Source organism: Lipotes vexillifer, unplaced genomic scaffold (assembly GCF_000442215.2).
Source record: "Lipotes vexillifer unplaced genomic scaffold, Lipotes_vexillifer_v1.1 scaffold46, whole genome shotgun sequence".
Lineage (NCBI taxonomy): Eukaryota > Metazoa > Chordata > Mammalia > Artiodactyla > Lipotidae > Lipotes > Lipotes vexillifer.
The window spans coordinates 782,154-806,511 of record NW_006799818.1 but is presented as its reverse complement, the minus strand read 5'-3'; the positions used below and the strand labels follow the sequence as shown (position 1 = coordinate 806,511).

General features: G+C 36.4%; 1 protein-coding gene across 3 annotated transcripts in view; it reads left to right on the top strand.

The window, feature by feature from the left end:
* DHX36 (DEAH-box helicase 36) overlaps window positions 1–24,358 on the top strand; it is a 49,939-nt gene that overhangs the window by 700 nt on the left and 24,881 nt on the right. For all 3 annotated transcript variants that reach the window (XM_007471988.1, XM_007471987.1, XM_007471989.1), the window contains exons 2-9: window positions 12,587–12,711; window positions 13,482–13,713; window positions 15,255–15,293; window positions 16,668–16,838; window positions 18,758–18,837; window positions 19,576–19,650; window positions 19,796–19,962; window positions 21,504–21,585. In XM_007471988.1, coding sequence (XP_007472050.1) covers window positions 12,587–12,711; window positions 13,482–13,713; window positions 15,255–15,293; window positions 16,668–16,838; window positions 18,758–18,837; window positions 19,576–19,650; window positions 19,796–19,962; window positions 21,504–21,585 — 971 coding nt within the window. The remainder of the gene's footprint in view (window positions 1–12,586; window positions 12,712–13,481; window positions 13,714–15,254; window positions 15,294–16,667; window positions 16,839–18,757; window positions 18,838–19,575; window positions 19,651–19,795; window positions 19,963–21,503; window positions 21,586–24,358) is intronic.

Below are 24,358 nucleotides of genomic sequence, written 5' to 3'. Positions count from 1 at the left end.
CTGATGAGCTCTAAAATTACGGCTTTATAGATTAGACACTGGTTTGCGCGGAACAAAAACTATCAAACACTATTTTTGTAGATCCTTCAGAAGAGTACTCCAACTTCCACTTAGTATTAAAATAGGCACAAACACAGGTTTTTTGTTTTTACGTTGGGCTATGGAGGTTTCTGCTGATGAGCAGCTCCTCTTTGAGAAGGAAACCTAGGATCCTAGAAGTGGAAGAAATTTCAAGAGATGATTGGGCTTAGTCCCTTGTCTTCAGGTTGGTAATTGTCCATTTGATTTGTATCCTGAAGACTTGTAGTAAAGGAAACATTAAAGTTCCCTGAGTGGCCTGTTCTAATAATTATATATGTGATTAAACCGAAGTTTTCTTAATATAAGCTTTATAAAAGCTTTTTACTGACTTTAAAAGCATGTTTCATATTAGATACAGAGTGTAATTGAATCACCATTTAGGCTTCTGTTTTTAAATCATTCCATTTCTTTACTTTTCTTTTATCCATGTCATTTTTGTTGAATTGGGGGGGGGCGTTATCTATCTTCACAACTTATATTCTTTAAATATATATATATTTCTTCAATAACTAAAAATTAACTTGTTCGTTGAGCAAACTTTTTTTTTAAAGGGAAGCACATCTAAGTCATCTTGAAATTGGAAGGATAATTGAGAGATTAGTAGAGAGTAACTTCCTAAGAACTCTTTATCAAATTTTATTTACCCGTTTTTTCACACAAGGTTTTTTGCATGTTGCTATGGGAGTCTGAAAAATATGATATTCAAGGAGCTTACAGTTTAGTTGGGAAAAGTAAGAACTAAACAGACGAAACGCTAAGTAAATCAGGAAAAATTCTTCATTATTATTTCCATCTGAAGCCGGTTGTGTAGTGGGTCATTATGAATTAAATTCTTGATTTCCACCACTTCCCCATACCTTCTGCATTTTAGTAAAAGTCACTACCATTTATTCATTTGCCAAGGCCAAAATGAGATTTATTTTTGATTCTTCTCTTTCATTTCAGCAAGTCTGTTTTCTCTTCCTTCTTAATATATCTCAAATCTAACTACTTATTTCCACAGTAATTACCATAGATCAAGCCACTATTTTGTTGTCTGTCCATGGCTCTTAACTGGTCTCCTATTTCTACTCCTCGTTATTAAGGCTGTCTTTTGTAGAGCCTTAGGTCATCTCATTCTCTAGCTCACAATTTGAAAGCCAAGTCAGTTCCGTCTCAGTCTCATATGTTTCAGTGCATCCTAACATGTTTTCCAGGAATCTTGGCAATTTAGCTTCTACATATCAGGTTTCCCTCTATGTACTTACCTTTCTGAGCCTATGTTCCCAAGATGTAATTAAAGCTTTTGTAATCATACTTTCATTTTTGCTTTTTTATTGTAGTTCTCATATCATTCTCTAAAATGTATGTCTCCATTTTCTCTACTAAATATGATCATATTTCAGTAATTGGCTCATCCTACCTCTTTCTTTGATCATGCTCAAGCCCTTTGTGATCGCTTCCCAGTCAGAATTTCCATAGCTTTTACTTTTTAAGTAATACCTGTGTTTACAAAGTGACTGCATTCTAAGGATGCACGCTTATTCCTTCAACAGATATTTTTTAGGATCTAATATATTTGAAACAGTATCATAGGCACTGTGTTAATAAGCTAGATATAGTCCCTACCCTACAGAAATTGTGGTGTGTTAGGCACTATAGGGCGGTTAGAATACAATGTTAAAGAATTATAATAAGGAGGATGTGGGCTTATCCCCTAACTCAAATTAGGAAGAGCCTAGAAGATTTCCCAGAAGACGTAACCCTTAAGCTGAAACTTGAAAGATAGCAAAGTATGTCTGTGTTTGTGATTTGGGGGCTTGGAAAGGGATTTTTAGGCCGAGGCAGCAGCATGTGCCACAACCTAGAGGTCAGGAAGACCACGTTCAAGGAACTGAGAAGGGGGTAGAGCGGTGGCTTTTACACTTTTGACCGTTTCCCACTAAAAGGGATATATTTTAATTTGCAACCCAGTGCACACACGTAAGTGAACAAAAAGTTTCATGAAATAATCTTTAATTACCTGTACATTGCCTTGGAGCTTTTGTTCTTGTTGCTTGTACCTTTCTGCCTTTTTAAAAAATTAATATTGGTCATGATCCTTTAATTTTACAAATCGCAGTGTGAAAGCTCCTGGACTAGAAAATAAGCAGGGCTTTGAAATTCTTCCCCTTAAGAACTCTGGCAAGTCATTAAAGCGTTTCAAGCAAAACATGAAATGATTGGATTTGTGTTTAAATTCACCCTAGGTAGCAGCATAAAGAATGGATTGAAAAAGAGGCAATCCGGGCTTCTCTGGTGGCGCAGTGGTTGAGAGTCCGCCTGCCGATGCAGGGGACACGGGTTCGTGCCCCGGTCCGGGAAGATCCCACATGCCGCGGAGCGGCTGAGCCCATGAGCCATGGCCGCCGGCCCTGTGCGTCCGGAGCCTGTGCTCCGCAACGGGAGAGGCCACAACAGTGAGAGGCCCATGTACAGCAAAAAAAAAAAAAAAAAAAAAGAAAAAGAGGCAATCCTGGGACTGGGAGACCAGTTAAGTAGCTCTTGCAGTAATTAAGGTGAGAAATGACAGCTTGAATTAGGACATTACTAGTGGAGATGGAGGGAAGCAGACAGCTTAAAGTGATTTAGGAGGTAGACTCAAAATTTTATCTGGAGAGAAGGGGAAGGCAGGTGTGAATGGATGACACTAATGACTATATAAAGAATTGGCTTGATGGAGGAAGATGATGGACTCATCTTAAGCACACTGAGTGTGATATTATAGGGCATACAAGTGGTGATTTCAAGGAAGTTAAAGGCTGTGTGGACGTGATGCCTAGAGAAATCTAGACTGCAGGTGAACATTTGACAGTTTGTGGGCCTATGGATAGTAGTTGTAATATAGAAGTGAATGAGAAGAGGAGTGGGTGCAGGCCTGAACTCTGTAGACCATTGCTTCTCAAACCTGAATCACCTGGCATCTTGTAGCAATGTAGAACTGGGGTGAGTCCAGAGATTCAACTTTCCTCACAGGCTCCCGGATGATGTCAGTACTGCTGGTCTGCAGAGCACTCGGGCTGTACAATGTAGAACAAGAAAATTTAAAGTATGGGCTGAGGAAGAGAAGCTTGAAAGAATCTAGGAAGGAACAGCCAGATAAGAGAAAAATAAGGAGATGGATGTTTTTTGGAATCCAGGAGTATCGTTTAGGGAGAAAAGAGTATATGAAAAAGGGAAAGTAATCAATAGTGGCAAACACTGCACTGATACCAAGTGAGGTTAAGAGTTAAGAGTGTCTTGGATTTAGCAACAGGGTAATTGGTAACCTTGATGAGAGCCCTTTTTGTGGAGTGGTGGAAGTAAAAACCAGATTACACTGAAGTGGCGAGAGAAGGAGAGAGGAAGAAATGGGGGTACCTCCAAGCAGTTCTCCTGTGAGAACGAGGAGGAGAAGTAGGGGTGGGAGAATTCAGGACAGGATTTTTGTTTTTATTGTTTTAAAAGTGAAGAGATTTGACTGTGTTCAAGTTCACGTACTGATGGTAAGGAGCCAGTGGAGAGGAAAAGTAAATATATCAGAGTAGACTAAATTATCATGCAGTAGTAGTAGACATCCCACAGATCTTAATGGCTTATAACAACAAAGGTTTGTTTTCTACTCAAATTACTTGACCATTGGAGTTCGCTAGAGTTCTTATGAGAATGAGGTCCATATAGCCTCCCACCCATCTGGAGCATAACTGTTTTTGGTGGCAGCAGGGAGGGATACAGTAAATCGCCCCTGATTGCTAGAAATTCCCATTCGTATGGCCATGGGAAATGCACTTCTGCCTTATAGCTGTGAAGAAGCAAACCAGAATATTGATGTACAGCCTGAAGACTACTAGAGAGAAAGAGATCTAGGAAAGGAAGATAACTCTTAATCGGAGATAGCCCTGAGGTGGTGGAAGGAAGGCTGCAGGGCTTAAGTGGAGAGATTAACTTTAACTAGGAAAATGTATTCCTCTTCCATTTTAACAGGAAAGAAAATAGCAAAGGATGGGTTCTGATACAGGTGGGTTTGGGTTTGGTGGCAAGCGATTGAGGACTTTTCCTTTAGGTTTTGTTTTCTTTATGAAATACCTTGTGTAAAATGTCAAGGGTGAACAGGAAAGTGGTAACGGTGTGTTACAGAGAATGGAGAAAGTTAGAAGCAGTTACAGATAATTAGAAGCTGATGAGAAAGACAATTCGCTGGATATAATTGAGGGTCTCCTTTGCTAGGAATTTCCAGTTAGAAGCAGGAAGAATATTTGAAGATGTCCAAAAGGGGGGAAAATAATAAAAAAATCAAATGCCTTGATAAAATAAAAGTCATGAACCATAAAATGTGTGTCTGAGATTCTGAGATTCTTCAGGCAGGGGGTGAGGTAAAGTGAAGGATGATGGAACTGGAAGAAGGTTAGGAGGGAGGTAACCTACAGAGAATCAGGCTAGATCCAGGTTTGGAATTTCAGCATTCCTAAATTCACTGCCCACAGCCTTTGGGGGCTCATTGTGCAGAGAATCACGTTGAAAATAATTTTTTTTAAGTGTATATTATGTTTTTATTAAAAAGTATAAAATTTTCAGGGGCTATTTCATTTTTCAGTCATCCCACCTTTTTCTGGATATCTGAAATTCATTTAACAAGGTGAGGAGAACTTTGTTCTGCTAGTAGAGGTAAAAGCTTCAAAATGTGAAGTTCTCTTTGGTTGAAGAAATGCTTTGGTGTGAATGAGTTTCATTGAGAAAGCAATCAGTCTTAAATTACTTAATCTTTGCCATTTTGAAAGTGAATGAAAGAAACTATGGCTATGAACCCTTGAGGTGTTTGGAAAGGGTGTAAAAATTAAGGAACCTGTGCTTAAGGATGACTTTATGTCCTGGGGCTTCCTTTTCGGAGGAGGCTTTAATCAAAGTATTGCTGAGGATTCTTAAATTTCTAAGGGCCAAGAAAAAACACAGTAATCAATAACTATCTTATGTAAGTACACAGAGCAGTAAATGTTAATACGTACTGAAGACCTACAGAATTTAAAGCATAGGGCAAAAGTGTTTTAATAATGATCCTCTGTGTTGGGGCCCTCAGGTCCTGAAATTTACTGGAAGGAGTCACAAATCTCTGAAAAGCTGGTGTACTCACAGTAGCTGTTCTTAACAGCAAATTATTACAGATTAAAATTGGCAAAGGTAAAGGTGCATACGGTAGAGTCCAGGAGAAACCAGGTGCAAGCTTCCAGACCTAGTAGAGAGGGTATATTCTATACTACGGAGAAAAGATACATTAGTCTAATTTATTAACCACTTTTAAAAGATTTCTATGTAGTACAATTATTAAAAAGCAAAAAAAATTGGACTTTATTTTTTGAATTTTTGAAATTTATTTTTTATACAGCAGAGTCTTATTAGTTACCTGTTTTATACATATTAGTATATTTATGTCAATCCCAATCTCCCAATTCATCCCATCACCACCACCACCCCTGCCACTTTCCCCCCTTGGTGTCTGTGTGTTTGTTCTCCACATCTGTGTCTGTTTCTGCCCTGCAAACTGGTTCATCTGTACCGTTTTTCTAGGTTCCACATATATGCGTTAATATACGATATTTGGTTTTCTCTTTCTTTTTTTTAAAACCTCTTTATTGGAGTATAATTGCTTTACAGTGCTGTGTTAGTTTCTAATTTATAACATAGTGAATTGGCTATACATTTATATATATATCCCCATATCTCCTCCCTCTGGCGTCTCCCTCCCACCTTCCCTATCCCACCCCTCTAGGTGGTCACAAAGCACCCAGCTGATCTCTCTGTGCTGTGCGGCTGCTTCCCACTAGCTAGCTATTTTACATTTGGTACAATATATAAGTCCATGCCACCCTCTCACTTCATCCCAGCTTACCCTTCCCCCTCCCCATGTCCTCAAGTCCATTCTCTACATCTGCGTCTTTATTCCTTTCCTGTCCCTAGGTTCTTCAGAACCAGGTTTTTTTCTTTAGATTCCGTATATATGTGTTAGCATACAGTATTTGCTTTTCTCTTTCTGACTTACTTCACTCTGTATGACAGACTCTAGGTCCATCCACCTCACTACAAATAACTCAATTTCGTTTCTTTTTATGTCTGAGTAATATTCTATCATATATAGGTGCCACATCCTCTTTATCCATTCATGTGTCTGTGGACGTTCCCGTGTCCCCTGCATCGGCAGGCGGACTCTCAACCACTGCGCTACCAGGGAAGCCCACCTGTCTGTTTTTGAATTATGGTTTTCTCAGGGTATATGTCCAGTAGTGGGTTTGCTGGGCCATATGGTAGTTCTATTTTTAGTTTTTTAAGGAAACTCCATAGAGTTCCCCATAGTAGCTGTATCAATTTACATTCCCACCAACAGTGCAAGAGAGTTCCCTTTTCTCCACACCCTCTCCAGCAATTATTGTTTGTAGATTTTTTGATGATGGCCATTCTGACTGGTGTGAGGTGATATCTCATTGTAGTTTTGAATTGCATTTCTCTAATGATTAATAATGTTGAGCATTCTTCCGTATGTTTGTTGGCAATCTGTGTATCTTCTTTGGAGAAATGTCTATTTAGGTCTTCTGCCCATTTTTGGATTGGGTTGTTTGTTTTTTTGATATTGAGCTGCATGAGCTGCTTGTAAATTTTGGAGATTAATCCTTTGTCAGTTGCTTCATTTGCAAATATTTTCTCCCATTCTGAGTGTTGTCTTTTCGTCTTGTTTATGGTTTCCTTTGCTGTGCAAAAGCTTTTAAGTTTCATTAGGTCCCATTTGTTTATTTGTGTTTTTATTTCCAGTTTTCTAGGAGGTGGGTCAAAAAGGATCTTGCTGTGATTTATGTCATAGAGTGTTCTGCCTGTGTTTTCCTCTAAGAGTTTTATAGTGTCTGGCCTTGCATTTAGGTCTTTAATCCATTTGTTTACTTTTGTGTATGGTGTTAGGGAGTTTTCTAATTTCATTCTTTTACATGTAGCTGTCCAGTTTTCCCAGCACCACTTAATGAAGAGGCTGTATTTCTTCATTGTATATGCTTGCCTCCTTTATCAAAAATAAGGTGACTATATGTGTGTGGGTTTATCTCTGGGCTTTCTGTCCTGTTCCATTGATCTATATTTCTGTTTTTGTGCCAGTACCATACTGTATTGATTACTGTAGCTTTGTAGTATAATCTGAAGTCCAGGAGCCTGATTCCTCCAGCTCCATTTTTCTTTCTCAAGATTGCTTTGGCTATTTGGGGTCTTTTGTGTTTCCGTACAAATTGTGAAATTTTTTGTTCTAGTTCTGTGAAAAATGCCATTGGTAGTTTGATAGGGATTGCATTGAATCTGTAGATTGCTTTGGGTAGTAGAGTCATTTTCACAATGTTTATTCTTCCAATCCAAGAACATGGTATATCTCTCCATCTGTTTGTATTATCTTTAATTTCTTTTGTCAGTGTCTTATAGTTTTCTTCATATAGGTCTTTTGTCTCCTTAGGTAGGTTTATTCCTAGGTATTTTATTCTTTTTGTTGCAATGGTAAATGGGAGTGTTCCCTTAATTTCACTTTCAGATTTTTCATCATTAGTGCATAGGAACGCAAGAGATTTCTGTGCATTAATTTTGTATCCTGCTACTTTACCAGATTCGTTGATTAGCTCTAGTAGTTTTCTGGTAGCATCTTTGGGTTCTCTATGTATATTATCATGTCATCTGCAAAGAGTGACAGCTTTACTTTTTCTTTTCCAATTTGGATTCCTTTTATTTCTTTTTCTTCTCTGATTGCTGTGGCTAAAACTTCCAAAACTATGTTGAATAATAGTGGTGAGAGTGGGCAACCTTGTCTTGTTCCTGTTCTTAGTGGAAATGGTTTCAGTTTTTCACCATTGAGGACGATGTTGGCTCTGGGTTTGTCATGCATCGCCTTTATTATGTTGAGGTAAGTTCCCTCTGTGCCTACTTTCTGGAGGGTTTTTATCATAAATGGATGTTGAATTTTGTTGAAAACTTTTTCTGCATCTATTGAGATGATCATATGGTTTTTATTCTTCGGTTTGTTAATGTGGTGTATCACATTGATGGATTTGCGTATATTGAAGAATCCTTGCATTCCTGGGATAAACCCCATTTGATCATGGTGTATGATCCCTTTAATGTGCTGTTGGATTCTGTTTGCTGGTGTTTTGTTGAGGATTTTTGCATCTATGTTCATCAGTGATATTGGCCTGTAGTTTTCTTTCTTTGTGGCATCTTTGTCTGGTTTTGGTATCAGGGTGATGGTGGCTTTGTAGGATGAGTTTGGGAGTGTTCCTCCCTCTGCTGTAGTTTGGAAGAGTTTGAGAAAGATAGGTGTTAGCTCTTCTCTAAATGTTTGATAGAATTTGCCTGTGAAGCCATCTGGTCCTGGGCTTTTGTTTGTTGGAAGATTTTTAATCACAGTTTCAATTTCAGTGTCTGTGACTGGTCTGTTCATATTTTGTATTTCTTCGTGATTCAGTCTTGGCAGGTTGTGCAATTCTAAGAATGTGTCCATTTCTTCCAGGTTGTCCATTTTATTGGCATAGAGCTGCTTGTAGTAATCTCTCATGATCCTTTGTATTTCTGCAGTGTCAGTTGTTCCTTCTCCTTTTTCATTTCTAATTCTATTGATTTGAGTCTTCTCCCTGTTTTTCTTTATGAGTCTGGTTAATCAGTTGTGTTTATCTTCTCAAAGAACCAGCTTTTAGTTTTATTGATCTTTGATATTGTTTCCTTCATTTCTTTTTCATTTATTTCTGATCTAATCTTTATGATTTCTTTCCTTCTGCTAACTTTGGAGGTTTTTTGTTCTTTTTTCTCTAATTGCTTTAGGTGTAGGTTAGGTAGTTTATATAAATAGAGATGTTTCTTGTTTCTTAAGGTTGGATTGTATTGCTATAAACTTCCCTCTTAGAACTGCTTTTGCTGCATCCCATAGGTTTTGGGTCGTTGTGTTTTCATTGTCATTTGTTTCTAGGTATTTTTTATTTCCTCCTTGATTTCTTCAGTGATCTCTTGGTTGTTAAGTAGTGTATTGTTTACTTTCCATGTGTTTGTATTTTTTTACAGAATTTTTCCTGTAATTGATACCTAGTCTCATAGCATTGTGGTCAGAAAAAATACCTGATACGATTTCAATTTTCTAAATTTACCGAGGCTTGATTTGTGACACAAGATATGATCTATCCTGGAGAATGTTCCATGAGCACTTGAGAAGAAAGTGTATTCTGTTGTTTTTTGGATGGAATGTCTGTTGAAAGTGTATTCTGTTGTTTTTTGGATGAAATGTCCTATACTTATAAATTAAGTCCATCTTTTTTAATGTATCATCTTGTTTAATGTATCATTTAAAGCTTGTGTTTCCTTATTTATTTTCATTTTGGATGATCTGTCCATTAGTGAAGTCCCCTTCTTGATTGTGTTACTGTCGATTTCTCCTTTTATGTCTGCTAGCATTTGCCTTATGTATTGAGGTGCTCCTATGTTGGGTGCATAAATATTTACAATTGTTATATTTTTTTCTTGGATTGATCCCATGTGGTGTCCTTCTTTGTCTCTTGTAATAGTCTTTGTTTTAAAGTCTATTTTGTATGATATGAGAACTGCTACTCCAGCTTTCTTTTGATTCCCATTTGCATGGAAAATGTTTTTCCATCCCCTCACTTTCAGTCTGTATGTCACTAGGTCTGAAGTGGGTCTCTTGTAGACAGCATATATTCAGGTCTTGTTTTTGTATCCATTCAGCCAGTCTGTGTCTTTTGGTTGGAGCATTTAATCCATTTACATTTAAGGTAATTATCGACATGTATGTTCCTATTATCATTTTCTTAATTGTTTTGGGTTTCTTATTGTAGGTCTTTTCCTTCTCCTGTGTTTTCTGCCTGGAGAAGTTCCTCTAGCATTTGTTGTGGAGCTGGTTTGGTGGTGCTGAATTCTCTTAGCTTGTCTGTAAAGGTTTTAATTTCTCCGCTGAATCTGAATGAGATGCTTTCTGGGTAGAGAAATCTTGGTTGTAGGTTTTAACCTTTCATCACTTTAAATATGTCCTGCCACTCCCTTCTGGCCTGCAGAGTTTCTGTTGAAATAATCAGCTGTTAACCTTATGGGGATTCTCTTGTATGTTATTTTTTGCTTTTCTCTTGCTGCTTTTAATATTTTTTCTTTGTATTTAATTTTTGATAGTTTGATTAATATGTGTCTTGGCATATTTTTCCTTGGATTTATCCTGTATGGAACTCTCTGTGCTTCCTGGACTTGATTGTCTATTTCCTTTCCCATATTAAGGAAGTTTTCAACTATAATCTCTTCAGATATTTTCTCAGTCCCTTTCTTTTTCTCTTCTTCTTCTGGGACCCCTATAATTCAAATGTTGGTGAGTTTAATGTTGTCCCAGAGGTCTCTGAGACTGTCCTCAATTCTTTTCTTTCTTTTTTCTTTATTCTGCTCTGCAGTAGTTATTTCCACCATTTTATCTTCCAGGTCACTTATCCATTTTTCTGCCTCAGTTACTCTACTGTGGATTCCTTCTAGAGAATTTTTAATTTCATTTATTGTGTTGTTCATTGTTTGTTTGCGCTTTAGTTCTTCTGGGTCCTTGTTAAACGTTTCTTGTATTTTCTTTGTTCTATTTCCAAGATTTTGGATCATCTTTACTCTCATTACTCTGAACTCTTTTTCAGGTAGAGTATTTCCTCTTCATTTGTTTGGCCTGGTGGGTTTTTACCTTGCTCCTTCATCTGCTGTGTGTTTCTCTGTCTTCTCGTTTTGCTTAACTTAGTGTGTTTGGGGTCTCCTATTCGCAGGCTGCAGGTTCGTAGTTCCCGTTGTTTTTGGTGTCTGTCCCCAGTGGCTAAGGTTGGTTCAGTGGGTTGTGTAGGCTTCCTGGTGGAGGTGCCTAGTGCCTGTGTTCTGGTGAATGAGGCTGGATCTTGTCTTTCTGGTGGCAGGTCCATGTCCGGTGGTGTGTTTTGGGGTGTCTGTTACCTCTTTATGATTTTAGGCAGCCTCTCTGCCAATGGGTGGGTTTGTGTTCGTGTCTTGCTAGATGTTTGGCATAGGGTGTCCAGCACTGTAGCTTGCTTGTCGTTGAGTGGAGCTGGGTCTTATAGTTGAGGCAGAGATCTCTGGGAGAGCTTTTGCTGTTTGATATTACATGAAGCTGGAGGTCACTAGTGGACCAGTGTCTTGAACTCGGCTCTCCCGCCTCAGGCACAGGCCTGACACCTGGCTGGAGCACCAAAACCCTGTCAGCCACACGGGTGTTGAAAATAAGTTCTTTTGTATCATATTGATTTGTTTTTCTCTTTCTGACTTACAATTTTGGACTTTTGTGTCTGTCAGTAAATCGGTTTTGCTGCATAATTTCTTAATGCTTTCTTATCAGCTGGAGTTTTGCTGTATTGGACTTTTCAAGTGTATGAGCATAATGATGCTTTTAGTAAATCCTTTAATAATTTATCAGCAGAAGTCTTCTGGAATTCCCTGGAGATCTTGGTGTATTCTTTTTGTGTGTGTTTTACTTCTTTAAAGAGAAAAATGGTTTAACACAACATTCATATATGCTCATTCGAAAAGCTAGATTCATCCATGCGTTTGATAGACTTCTCAGGGGTATGTACTACGTGCCAGAATTATATCTTGAAGAAATACTGCAAAAGGCATAGAATATGAAAAGTGAATAACCTTTTTAAAAATTAATAGTAGTGAAAACAACATCCCATTGCACGTGTTTTCTGCATCTGGCTTTTTTCATTCAATAACTTGGCCATCTTTCCTGTCTGCACACTTGGGGAAAAAAATCTATGCACTCTTCTTTTTTACCTACTGTGTTTACTTATAATTCAGCTAATCATAATTTGCAATTATAAAAGGGCAGTCTTTAAAAGTTCTTATTCTTACTGTGTACAGTGTACCTCATATTTTCTCTTCCATGTATTCTATACTAAGAAAACAATGTAACTCATATTTTCTCTGGTGTCTCTTTTTAAGTAAATCTCATTCTCTGAGGTAACTGCATCATTTGGAATATTATTTTCATGAGCACTGATCATTTTATTTATTCCCTCTGAGCTTATCCTTCGTACTTCCCAATTTACTCCTCCTCGTAATGTAAGAGATTTAAATGCTCTTAAAATGTTCGTTGCAACCAAAATAGTATTTGCAGTTTTTTACTTTTGTTTTTACCAGAACATTTGGGTTTTAATAAATTGTATCTTTTAAAATTTAGGATAAGGAAAAGATTGTAACAATTAGTATTATGCAAGAGTAGGAAGTAAGGGAACCAAAGTTTTAATAAGTGATGTAAATATGATTTCTTTGCCAGTAATAGTAAAGCTAATTTTATAGACATATAGTAGAAAAGGGTCTAGAGAGCAAGTGTGGGGTGACTTTAACTTTCTTTTATATATGTTTGTTGAACGCATGTTACTTTGCCTTTATGTTTTTAGTCATCAAATAATTTTGCACATGCTTTCTCACGCTGATGAGGATGCTTTTTCTTTTCACAAACTAGAGAGCTGTGGTACATATGGATGAACGTCGAGAAGAACAAATTGTGCAGCTGCTACATTCTGTGCAAGCTAAGAATGATAAAGATTCGGACTCACAAATATCTTGGTTTGCTCCTGAAGATCACGGGTAAAACAAAAAGTATTCTTTTAAAGATGAACAAAGAGTGACACTTCTTTCAGAGCACTGGCCGGAAAAAAAAGATAATAAAAATAACATCTTCAGACTCTTCTATAAGTGAAATTTAGCCTCAAAGTAATCTTTTTTCTTATGTAGATTGAGCAAATTTGGTGAAATATTTAAAAATTTAGGTGGCATATTTATTCCCACAGGAGATCTAAGTGGTAGGAATTGTCTATATAGGATGTTGATGAAGTTATTACTTAGTTCTTCCTACCCATCATCTTTGTATTTCCAGAATTTTCTTGTGGAGGAGATCTATAAGAAGTTAAATTGCTGCTGTTTTAGGAAAATCATAGGAACTGTATCATCAGGGGCAAATTAGAAGCAGTTTCTCTGGGACTGTGTAATGTAGCATCCCACTTATAGCTCAGAAAGGGTGGCAGGAAAATGAAGTTGTGAAATAAAACATGGCTCAGAAAACTTGATAAAGAGAAACACTGAGAGTCTTTGCAATGGAGGAATGACTATTGATGGATTTTTATTTTCTTAACTACCACAAGGAATAACCTATCTGGCAGTGTCTTATTTGTAGGGCGGAAAAAAAATGGAGTTCATTATAAGAATCTAAGTATTTTCAAATTGCTCTACTAAGAGAAAAGAATAAAGGCTTTTGATTTTGATGACTTTGAAATCATTAAACAACATATATTATTTTGTTTCAGGGCTTGAGTGGCTCTTCATTCAACCTTTATTATTTTTTTATTTTGTCAAAATAGATATGGGACTGAAGCTCCTGCTGAGAACAAACCAAACTCAGTAAAGAAAGTTGAGGATCAGGAAAAAAAATTGATAAATCAAGAAAAGAGGCCATTTAGAATCAGGGACAAATATATTGACCGCGATTCTGAATATCTCTTGCAAGAAAATGAACCAGATGTAACTTTAGACCAACAATTATTGGAAGATTTACAAAAGAAAAAAACTGACCTTCGGTATATTGAAATGCAGGTAATGGAAAGCAAGATGGGGAAAAAATTTTTACTTGTCATCTCTTCTGACACTTGATAAAAATGTATTTATGGTTAGAGGTAGTTGCCTGATATAAATCAGTGAGATTGCTTGACAAGCCATTCTCTGGGAATTTTTTTCCCCTTATAGTACAGGAAAGTAGTGGGAATGGAATTACACATAAGTAGCCTATCTCATCTACAATAGTTTATATATATGGTGACGAGAAGAAATATCTGAGAAATGGTAGTGCAGATGAAAAAAAAATCACACTTAAGTTTAACATTTCTAGGCCATTTTAGTGAGATGTCATAAGAGACAAGGGTAGTTAGAATTGTAAAGTTTTTTCTTTTAGAACATCTAATCCATCTCTCGTTTTACAGATGTTAAAATTAAATTCCTCAAAAATTATATGATGTGCTTACATTCACCAACACTTTAAAGACAGAGGTGTCTTTAAATTCTGAAATTCTCCTAAGTTTTTCCAGTATTTTCTTTTCCTGCTAGGCAAGATATTTTAAGGTCCTTTCCTGTTAAAACATAAAATTGAATGCTTTATGGATATTCTAGAAAGAGATGTAATAAAACGTTCACTTTTTTTTTTTAAGAGAAAATACTGAGGGAATTCTGAGGGCTATGTCTTGAATATGCAAATATGTACTGCCTTTTTTGAGAAAGGCAGATTATCACGTCTCCTGTAGGAAAGAAAGGATCTATCGACTGTCACTGCAGGTTGGATATCCTCATTAGAACAGATCAGCTGAGGTTATCCAGGACCAAATGTGTAGCTCTTTGATGCCTTTTGAGTGAAAATATGATTTGGGGACAGGAGATTTCAAGATGTATTAATTCAGGATATTTTAGTTGTCTTATAGCCTTAGGAACAAGAAGAGTTAGCTACTGTCTCTGTTTGCTTTGTATGGAGGACAGAACTCAAATATTATTGAAGATGAGTAATTGATCTAGTTCAGAGAAAGTTAGAAGAAATGTGCAAAACAAAAACAGTTGGTGGTCTTCCTTTTGGTCAGGCACTGTTGTAAAAGCTTCACATGTACTACGTCATTTGAACCTCTCAACAGCCGTGTACAAGAGATTACGCACGTCTGTTACAGAGGAGGAAAAAGAATCTTAGGTTAAGTGACGTATCTATGGTTGCACAGCTTGTTACAAAACCAAGTCTAAAATTTAGGTGTGTTTAAGAGCTCAACTTTTTAATCCTTGGTAATATGCCATATTTTTCTTTCAGTTATAAATTTTTTTAAACATTATTTTTCCACTTTCTAGATGCCTGTCATTCTGCTGTGTTTTCCAAAGACTAAAGACATTCCCTGTTCTTAGACAGCTTATAATCTCATTGCTAAGTTCATTAGTTCTTTTTTATAAAAATTCTTTTTTTTTAAGTCTTGACACCTCACATAAGCTGTGAGGTAATACTTTGGCACTCTTAACGTATGTATCTATGATATAGTCTATTTACCAGGATTATAATTTGATTACATTTCTTTTGTAAAAAGATTAAAAACTTTTTTTTTTAATTTCAGCATTTCAGGGAAAAGCTGCCTTCATATGGAATGCAAAAGGTAAAATGAATATACACTATTTAATTTGATTTGCAAAATGTTTAAATACATTTTTTTAAAGCTCTATATCAAGAATAAATATAAATTAATGAACCTTTCCCTAAAGGATATTCTTGGAAGTTCATTTTATTCCTTTGAATTGTTGAAGGACTTAAAAAAAAACAAAACAGTTCTGAAACAATTTTCCTGAAGTTTTCTCATATTTATATGTCCATGAGTTTAAAAATAGAATTTTCACTTGTAAGTTGCTTTGGATAAATAACCCTTGCTCTTAATTTGAGATCAAATATTTTAATTAAAATTGGGGCACTGCTGAAAATACAGTGCTTTAATTAACTTATTATGTTTCCTCATACAATCATCCTATGTAGAATAATACAGTCTCCTATCCTCTGACTTTTCAACCTTCCTTTATTTTTCTTTCCTTTTTATAGCACTTACTACCACCTGACATGTGTATCATCCCCTCCTAGCAGTGTAAGTTCTTGAGGACAGAGTCTGTTTTGTTCACTATGTACCTCTTGACTCAGAACAGTGCCTAACATTCTATAGACCCCCAGTAAATATTTGTTGAATGAATGAATCACATTGTACTTCTCAGTACTTGCCACCTGTAATTTCAGTGTTCAAACTTGGAACTTGTTCTGATATGTATGAGGTGGTAGAATAGATAAGAAATTTTTAAATGGTGGGTTTTCATGTTAGATTGTTTCATAGATAAAGATACCTCATGACACCCCTTTGAAGTAGTGGGATGGTTTTGTTAGTATGGTGAATATTACTTTAAAAATACTCGTGTTTATCTAAACCTTCTAAGAAAGATCTTTCCCAAGTAGGCAGTTTTCTAGATATCTGAATTTTAGTCATTTGATTTAGGTATTTAAAACTTGTCTTTATTTTAATTATTTGAAAGGGAGTCGTCTTAAATTATACTCTTCCTTGTTCTTGAAAACAGTATACAAAACTTATCCTGCAGACAAAGCCATATTTATGATTTATGATATAAATTCTTAATGTTCCTAGTAGTTTTTTAGGTATCAGGGGATTTGCCTTGTACTCAGTAGCCCCACATGTCACCATTCTTTTTAATTTATGATAATTCTTATGTATGGATTTATAACCTGTCTCTTCTTGTTCTTGTCAGTGTGTTTTTCATTAACAGAGCCATGGCTCTGTTCTTTTTATAATTTGGTGCTTCTTATCTCTTGAAAACTGGTAGATATCCAAATTGCCAGCATTGCATATAACAGAATTTTAAAAGTATTAATATGCTTGTTAAAAACAATTACCTTCAGTTCGGTAGGATTTTGGTAACCATCTTTTCAGACTTAGTCAGCATGTGATGTTTTTCACTTATTTTCCCTTTTGAAATAGGAATTGGTAAATATGATCGATAACCATCAGGTAACAGTAGTAAGTGGTGAAACTGGCTGTGGAAAAACCACTCAAGTTACTCAGTTCATTTTGGATAACTACATTGAAAGAGGAAAAGGATCTGCATGCAGGATAGTTTGTACTCAGCCAAGAAGAATTAGTGCCATTTCAGTAAGTAATCTCTCACTTTTTAAAATTCCCCACTTTGTTTTCTGTTCTCCTATGTAGTCCTGCTAGAACTTACTGATTTTGAAGGTTGAGGTGATTTTTTATTAGGTTTAAGATATGTTGCTGTAAAAGCAAAATTTGGTTAACAAGTATTTGGTAGTAAAGCCCAAAAAATTAACCTCTCTGTTAGTGATAATAGATGTTTAGGAGTCAAGATAAATTAAAAATCCAGACAATTTTCAGTATAAAAGTAAAAGGATAAAAAATTGATAATGTTTATAGAATTGATTAGGAGCTTCAAATAATCTGCATCATTAGATGCTTTACGTTTTACTCCCTGATTCATTCGATACTGTTTTCGGCACTCTCTGATTGTTTTTTTCAGTATATAAGAACACTGAGTGGTGGTAGCTGTATTTCTGACTTTTTAATGCAATTCAGTAAGAGGAAATTTATCATAAAAAAATAAGGCATTGTTTCAGGTTTATCATTAAGCAGGTATAAGTACATGTTTATTACAAATAACATTGTTTGTTTGTGTTTAGTTAGATGACCTAGTTAAATATATGAGTTATATGTTGTTTAAAAATGTTTGGGGTTTCTTACAACATTCAGTGTGTATAGTACATTTATTTCAGTGTTAGGTGATTCTGTGTGTAAGTTTAAATTATGAAGGTTTATGGTTGTGTTTGGTTTTATGATAGTACTATTTATTACATCTCTAAGTCATTTAATACAGAATCTGGTCAGGAACTGCATTACCAATTATAGCATTGTTTTGTAGGAGCTACTATATACGTTTTAAACTATGGTTTCTAAGAGATACTATTTTAAAAAAAGTAAAGCAGCAGTCTTTATGGGAGGACGATATTCCTAGAAATGGCATAGGTTCATAGAATGGTGAAAAGTAAGCCATTTTTGTCATAACACTGTTATATAGCCTGACTTAAGTTAAAAATCTAATCTTATCATTTTCACTAATATATGAGTGTATATATTGACAGTAAGGAGAAATGCAAATTAGGTTATTTCTTTCCTTATTTTTCTAAGATCTGTTGGTATTTGAATGGGCAGTTTAATCAGTAGCAGAAAGTGAAGTAATGGTCCAAGTCAGTTTATATGGGATAGAATGATTGAAAACTTTTCCTTCTGAAGTATTATTTCTTAAAAACTAATCATATCATTTTCTATTTCTAACCTCATAAATCACTGTTCTGTCACTAGATGACTGTTGGTTACTTTTAGTTCTACAAATCAGTGTTGGATTATAAGATTTCATCTATCTAGAGCTTATCTTTGGCAGCCATAACTTTAAGAACATAACCAAGAACTAGAAATTAAGCCTACCTATCTCTACGAAAAAGAAACATGAAAAATAGTATCAATGTATGTTTACCCTCAAATTATATACAAGTTTTACAAGTTTAGATTACGATTTCCAACTTTTTTAAAAAAAGACAAAGGTAGAGAGGATTTATAGAAAGTTGCTTTGAAAATAGTTATGAGGGAGAATTTCAGAGGAAATGAGAAGTAAACATAAGAAGCAGGTAGTCTTCAGCTCTTATGGGACAGTTTTAGATATTTTTTTTTTTTTTTTGCGGTACACCGGCCTCTCACTGTTGTGGCCTCTCCCGTTGCGGAGCACAGGCTCAGCGGCCATGACTCACAGGCCCAGCCGCTCCGCGGCACGTGGGATCCTCCCGGACCGGGGCACGAACCTGCGTCCCCTGCATCGGCAGGCGGACTCTCAACCACTGCGCCACCAGGGAAGCCCGATACCTCAGATTTTAATATCTGTTTCTATTTTTTTAATTCTGAAAATCTAATGGATAGTGTTTCAGCAACCAGATTTTCATAGGCATTCACGATATTTACTGTAAAGGAGATGTTTTTTTTGTAACTGTACTTTATTTTAATTAAAGGTTGCAGAGAGAGTGGCTGCAGAAAGGGCAGAATCTTGTGGCAATGGTAATAGTACCGGATACCAAATTCGTCTCCAGAGGTAAAGAATGTTCACTTGTTTACAGGTAGATTTCAGTGAAACTTTGAAGTTAGAGATCCAAAAGAAAGATCTTTCCCCTATTTTTATGCTGATTATTGCTATTAGAATTAACATTTAAAGTAACTGCAACATATGAGGCTTGCAACCCACAAAATCATTTTTTTAACCCAAATTCAGATTTGGATTGCCGTTTTAAGATGTCTTTTACATTATGGAATGATTAGAAAGATAACATTTTTCCTGGTTATATGTTAGTAGACCACCACTCACTCTGAAAAGGAGTTGACCTCCTGTATATTTTGATACCACTATGCAGCCACTGACTGACTGAATTTAGTTTTGTGTCTTTAACCCCCTATCCCATTCCACTGTATTTCTTTAGTCCTTCTCTGCAGGTCAAGATTCCATTTACCGTTTTAAATGAATTGATTTTCTAATCACTGAACAGAAGTTTAGTTCCCTAAATATTTGGTCTTTTTCTGAATGGTAGCACTTTTGCTTTTAAAAAGAAATCATTAACATTGTATCATAACAGAAGTAATGTATAATGAACTTGAAGCTAGTATGTCTCATTACCGTATCATTGTAAGGGTTCCAGTAACTAAAATTTAAGTATGAAGTTCTTCATTAAAACTGAAAACATTTTTTAAATTGAAGATATTCTTTTAAACTTTTGTAGTACTTAAGTAATTTATTAGTAAAGAAAACCAAGAATTAACTCATGTCTTTCATTCACAGTCGGTTGCCAAGGAAACAGGGTTCTATCTTATATTGTACAACAGGAATTATCCTTCAGTGGCTTCAGTCAGACCCGTGAGTATGTTTCAACTCAGGACATTTAGTTAAATGTTATCAGAAGATGTAATTAGGAAATTGGATTTTATTGATTTATGTAAAAGTAAAATGATTCTGTTTTTGAATTTTGTGCCGAGTAACGAACTTTACACTTCTGCTTTAGGCATTTGTCCAGTGTTAGTCATATCGTGCTTGATGAAATCCATGAGAGAAATCTACAGTCAGATGTTTTAATGACTGTTGTTAAAGATCTTCTCAATTATCGACCTGACCTGAAAATAGTTTTAATGAGTGCAACATTGAATGCTGAGAAATTTTCAGAATATTTTGGTGAGTAAAATTTATGGTTGTTACTTTAGAAAGTTATCACAAAGACATTGAATTTAGAAACAGTTTTTTAAAGAAAACTAATACAGTGCTAGGTACAGAGTAGTGAAAATAAATGTTTAGCAGTTAATTTTATTTGGATATTCATCTACCCTCTAGTCTCACAGAGAATTGGGCTTGTTTTTTAAAAATGTGGCATCATCTCTGTTCTTATAGTGAAGACATGTAGCCTTTTGGTGCTTCCACCAGATAATTAAGGTGACATCAATGAAGTCAAACCACAGATTTGAATAATTTTATAAACTTTTTTTGTGATTCTTCTATGGCTTTTATGTAATATCACAGGCTAGGGTGGCAGTTTGCTAATAACAGTAATAACTAGCAACCACTGTGGAATGCCTTCAATGTGCCAGGTACTGTATTTGGCATGTCTTCATCAGTCCTCATAATACCTTGGGAAGTAGGTGCTATTCTTATTTTTACAGATGAGGAAATAGCCTCAGAGTAGTTAAGTAGCTTACCCAAGGTTGCATACTTAACAGACAATCAAGATGATTTGAAACTAAATTTGAGGGAATTCCCTGGCAGTCCAGCCATTAGGACTCAGTGCTTTCACTTCTGGGGCCCGGGTTCAGTCCCTGGTCAGGGAACTAAGATCCCACAAGCTGCACAGAGTGGCCAAAATATTAAAAGAGAAACTAAATTTGACTAGCTGCAGAGTACGTTCTTTTAAAATTATGCCTTACTGTCTCTCCTGCTTAAATTGTTGGGGCAAGGAGGAGAAAACGGAATTAAAATGGAATAGAACTATAATGTGTTCATATTCAGCCCGGTTGACCTTCAAAGCCTTATGAGATTAACTGAGCATATTATACTTTGTCTTTGTCTTGTCTCAGTCCTTTTTGATGAGAAATCCAGAACTAACTTTGAGTAAACTTATGCAAGTCAGAGGCAAAGTTTGGTGCCACCTCAGATACTTTGATCTGTGTCTACAGTGTTGGCCTTTGTTTACAGTGTATATGGTTTATTTTGTTCGATACGAAAAACCTAAACAGCATTTAAATAACAATACTAAGACTTATTTTTTAACTAATGATTCTAAAATAGTTTAATATTTGATTAGGTCTTGCTTTAACTACATTTCTTCTTTCCATAATTCTGGATACCACAGGGGTTATGTTTCTTATGTAGATTTCACTAAAACTTAGGTTCTGATGGCACCATCTTGGCTAATGATGAAGAGAAGTAGACTTAATAGGTCTTGAATCCAACTCAAAATACTCTACTTTTTGGTCTTCTGGGTTACTTTGTAGAACTGAGATGTGTGGACAGTTTGGTAACAGTAAATTGGTACTGAGTGAACACTAGACTGCTGGTTTTATTAAATTAGATATGGAAAAATAAGGTAGAGCTGTAAAAGTGTCAGGACCATTTTCTGAAGTTAAAACTAATGGAGTCATTGTCCTATTTACAGTCTGTTGAGTTGTTTTGGGGGTTTTTTTTGAGCATTCAAGTACATATTTATGTTTTATCTACCATGATAGGTAACTGTCCAGTGATACATATACCTGGTTTTACTTTTCCGGTTGTGGAGTATCTTTTGGAAGATATAATTGAAAAAATAAGGTAAGTCAATATTAGGAACTAAAAGAGATTAAAAGTACTAACATGTCACCATTTTGTCAAACTTTAGTCTCAGAAACTCACCCTTAAAACTTCTTCAAACTCATCTCTAAAACATTGTTTTTCCTTAAATCAGGGATTCCCAAACTTGGTTGCACATTAAAATGACCTGGAGCTTTTTAAAACCCACATTCACACTTCATACCGCAATTATATTACACAGTCTGGGCTGGTAGCCAAGTGTCAGTGTTGTTTAAGGACCCCTGGGCAGTAAAGTTTGGGAACCTCTGTCTTTAGCGCTGAACCTCTCTTCTGGTTCTCCTACCTGGTATTCATTCTCTTTTGCTGGCTTCTACTACCCACCCTTTAAATATGATTTCCCCCTAGAGTTCTCACTTATACTTTTCTCAGCCTTTTATGATTTCACTGTTAAATCTTTTTTCCATGACCATAGTTCCAAATTTTCAGAACTATTTTCCAGTAGCTTGCAGAACTACAGCTTCGGAACTGAAGCTCTTCCTGAATTCTAAACTTGTTATCTAACTCTATACTCAACAGCATTGCAGTACCACAGATTCCTTGAACCCCGCATTTTTCAAACAAAAATCATGATCTTATATTTGATTCCCACCATGCTTCCACCAAAAAATTAAAGCAGTCTGTGTTGCTTAGTATGCCTTATTATAATGGTTACTCCTATTATCCTCCACCCAGTTGTCTAAGCTGTAAATCAGAAGAGCTGGTGCTTATCAAGCAGTTATGTACCAGGATATGTTAACTGCTTTACATGCTCAGTAACCAAACTACACTAAGTCATTCTATATGCCATCCCACTCTCCCCCTCAAAAACCCTGAGAGCTTTCTCCTTGAACATACCTGCTCATTTTTATTTATATATATATATTTTTTTCTTACCTTCTCATTTTTATTTCTTCTACTTAAGGTCCTTATTATCTCTCCTGTGTTAATATAATAGTTCCTCTCTTGGCACTGTGGTCTTCACTCTTACAACTGCTGCCATCTATTTTCCAAACAAATCTGGTCATGTGAGCTTTCTCCCCCAGGGTATGCCCCTTGAGATTTCTTTTTGAAAACTGATTGAGGAACCTTTATTGGTGTGTCATGGCCTGTAGCAGAGTACCTCAGCTGGTAGGCCCAAGTTATTGATCCCCTCAGCACTGGTCATTAGCTGCTAGCAGGCTTCTCGAGGAGCCGTACAAAATTATGTTAGTATTCCTTGATGAGGAAGGGCTGGGAAAGCACAGCCCCATAGGATCAGGTTCCAGTTCCTTAGCCTGTCACCCCAAGGCTCTTTTACAGTCTGGCCCTGTCCTCTCTTTCTAGGCTCATGCATCCCATGGTCTGCCCATCCTAAATGCACTATTCTCTAGTCTGCCATCTTGTGCCCTTTCTTTCATGACTTTATGCTTTGTTACGTGGTATTTCCTTCTTTTAGAGCTATGTTTGCCACCTTCTTCATCTTTTCATCTATAAACTGTTAGTAAGAACAAATCCCAGCTTCATTGCCCATTAAGCCTTCTCTGATGCCTCTCACAGAGTGAGTTACCTTCTCAACAAGACTCCCGGAGCACTTCTGTCATATCTCTTGTAACACTTATTGCCATGTAATGTATCTTTTTATATTTGCCTCTTGCACTGTATTTCAAATTTTCAAGGTCGAGGATTTTGTCCTGTTCATCTTTGTTACTAGTGCATACATAGCATAGTGCCTGGCCTGTAGTAAACATCTGAAAAATATATGGACAGATGTAGAAACATTTGTGCTGAGATTTTTTTTCAAGACTCCACAGCTTACTTGTTAAAGGAGAAAATCAGGAAGTGATAGTGGGAAGGTGAGAACAAAGATCCTGCTGCATATTTCACATGGAGAAAAGTCAGCTTTTGAGTGGACTTTATTTAACAAATATTTTTTAAACTTTATGGCTTGCACTGTGCACTAAGATCTGAGCATAAAACAAGTGAAAGACTCAGTACACACCCTCAGAACTTATACCTAGATAGGGAGACATACAAGCTATTACTCTAAGGTGTGATTGACCTGTTTTGGGGAAGTGAGAGTACATTGGAAATGAGTTTATAAAGTAGGGATAGGCTGGCTAAGTCAGGAAAGTAGTGAAATGAGTGTAGCAAAGAGGGAAGTGTGTATGTCAGGGAGGAACATATAAAAGTGAAAGTGTATGTTGGTCTTCCATGCTCTGGTGTTATCGTCAATGCTTATAAATTTTTATGCTCTCGCTCCTCAATTCCACTTTCTACCATGTGTCCCATTTCCTACCATAGCACATTTACCAGTTGTTTTCTAAGATAATAATAGGCAACAGCTTGACAATAAAAACAAAGTTCCAGGGATCAGTAATCTGAAATTACATAAAGATGGATTGCTTTCTTAGGGTCCCCATAAGGCAGGGAGTGTACAAGGAATTGTAGCAAAGGGGAGTCTCTTGAAGTAAAAGGACGGTATCTGTGCACTTGTCATTCTTTAGCCAGCCTAAGAGGGGAGGTGAAGTACGGTGGTCATTGGATAGATGTTTTCAGCAGAGGCCCCCAGCTGTTCCTTTCCCAGAAGAAGAGCTGCACTACAGGGAAGTAGGGAAGAAAGTAGGTGAGGTGTTACGGAGGGTTGTGATTGGGTTCTTGGGGAGGGGGGGTTAAAGGTTACCTCTGTTTTTGGAATTGCTGGGAAGGGAGCCAACTGTGGGTCCATCCTGCTGACTAGACTAATCTCTGTCTCAGGTTGCCCTACCTCACGTTGGTG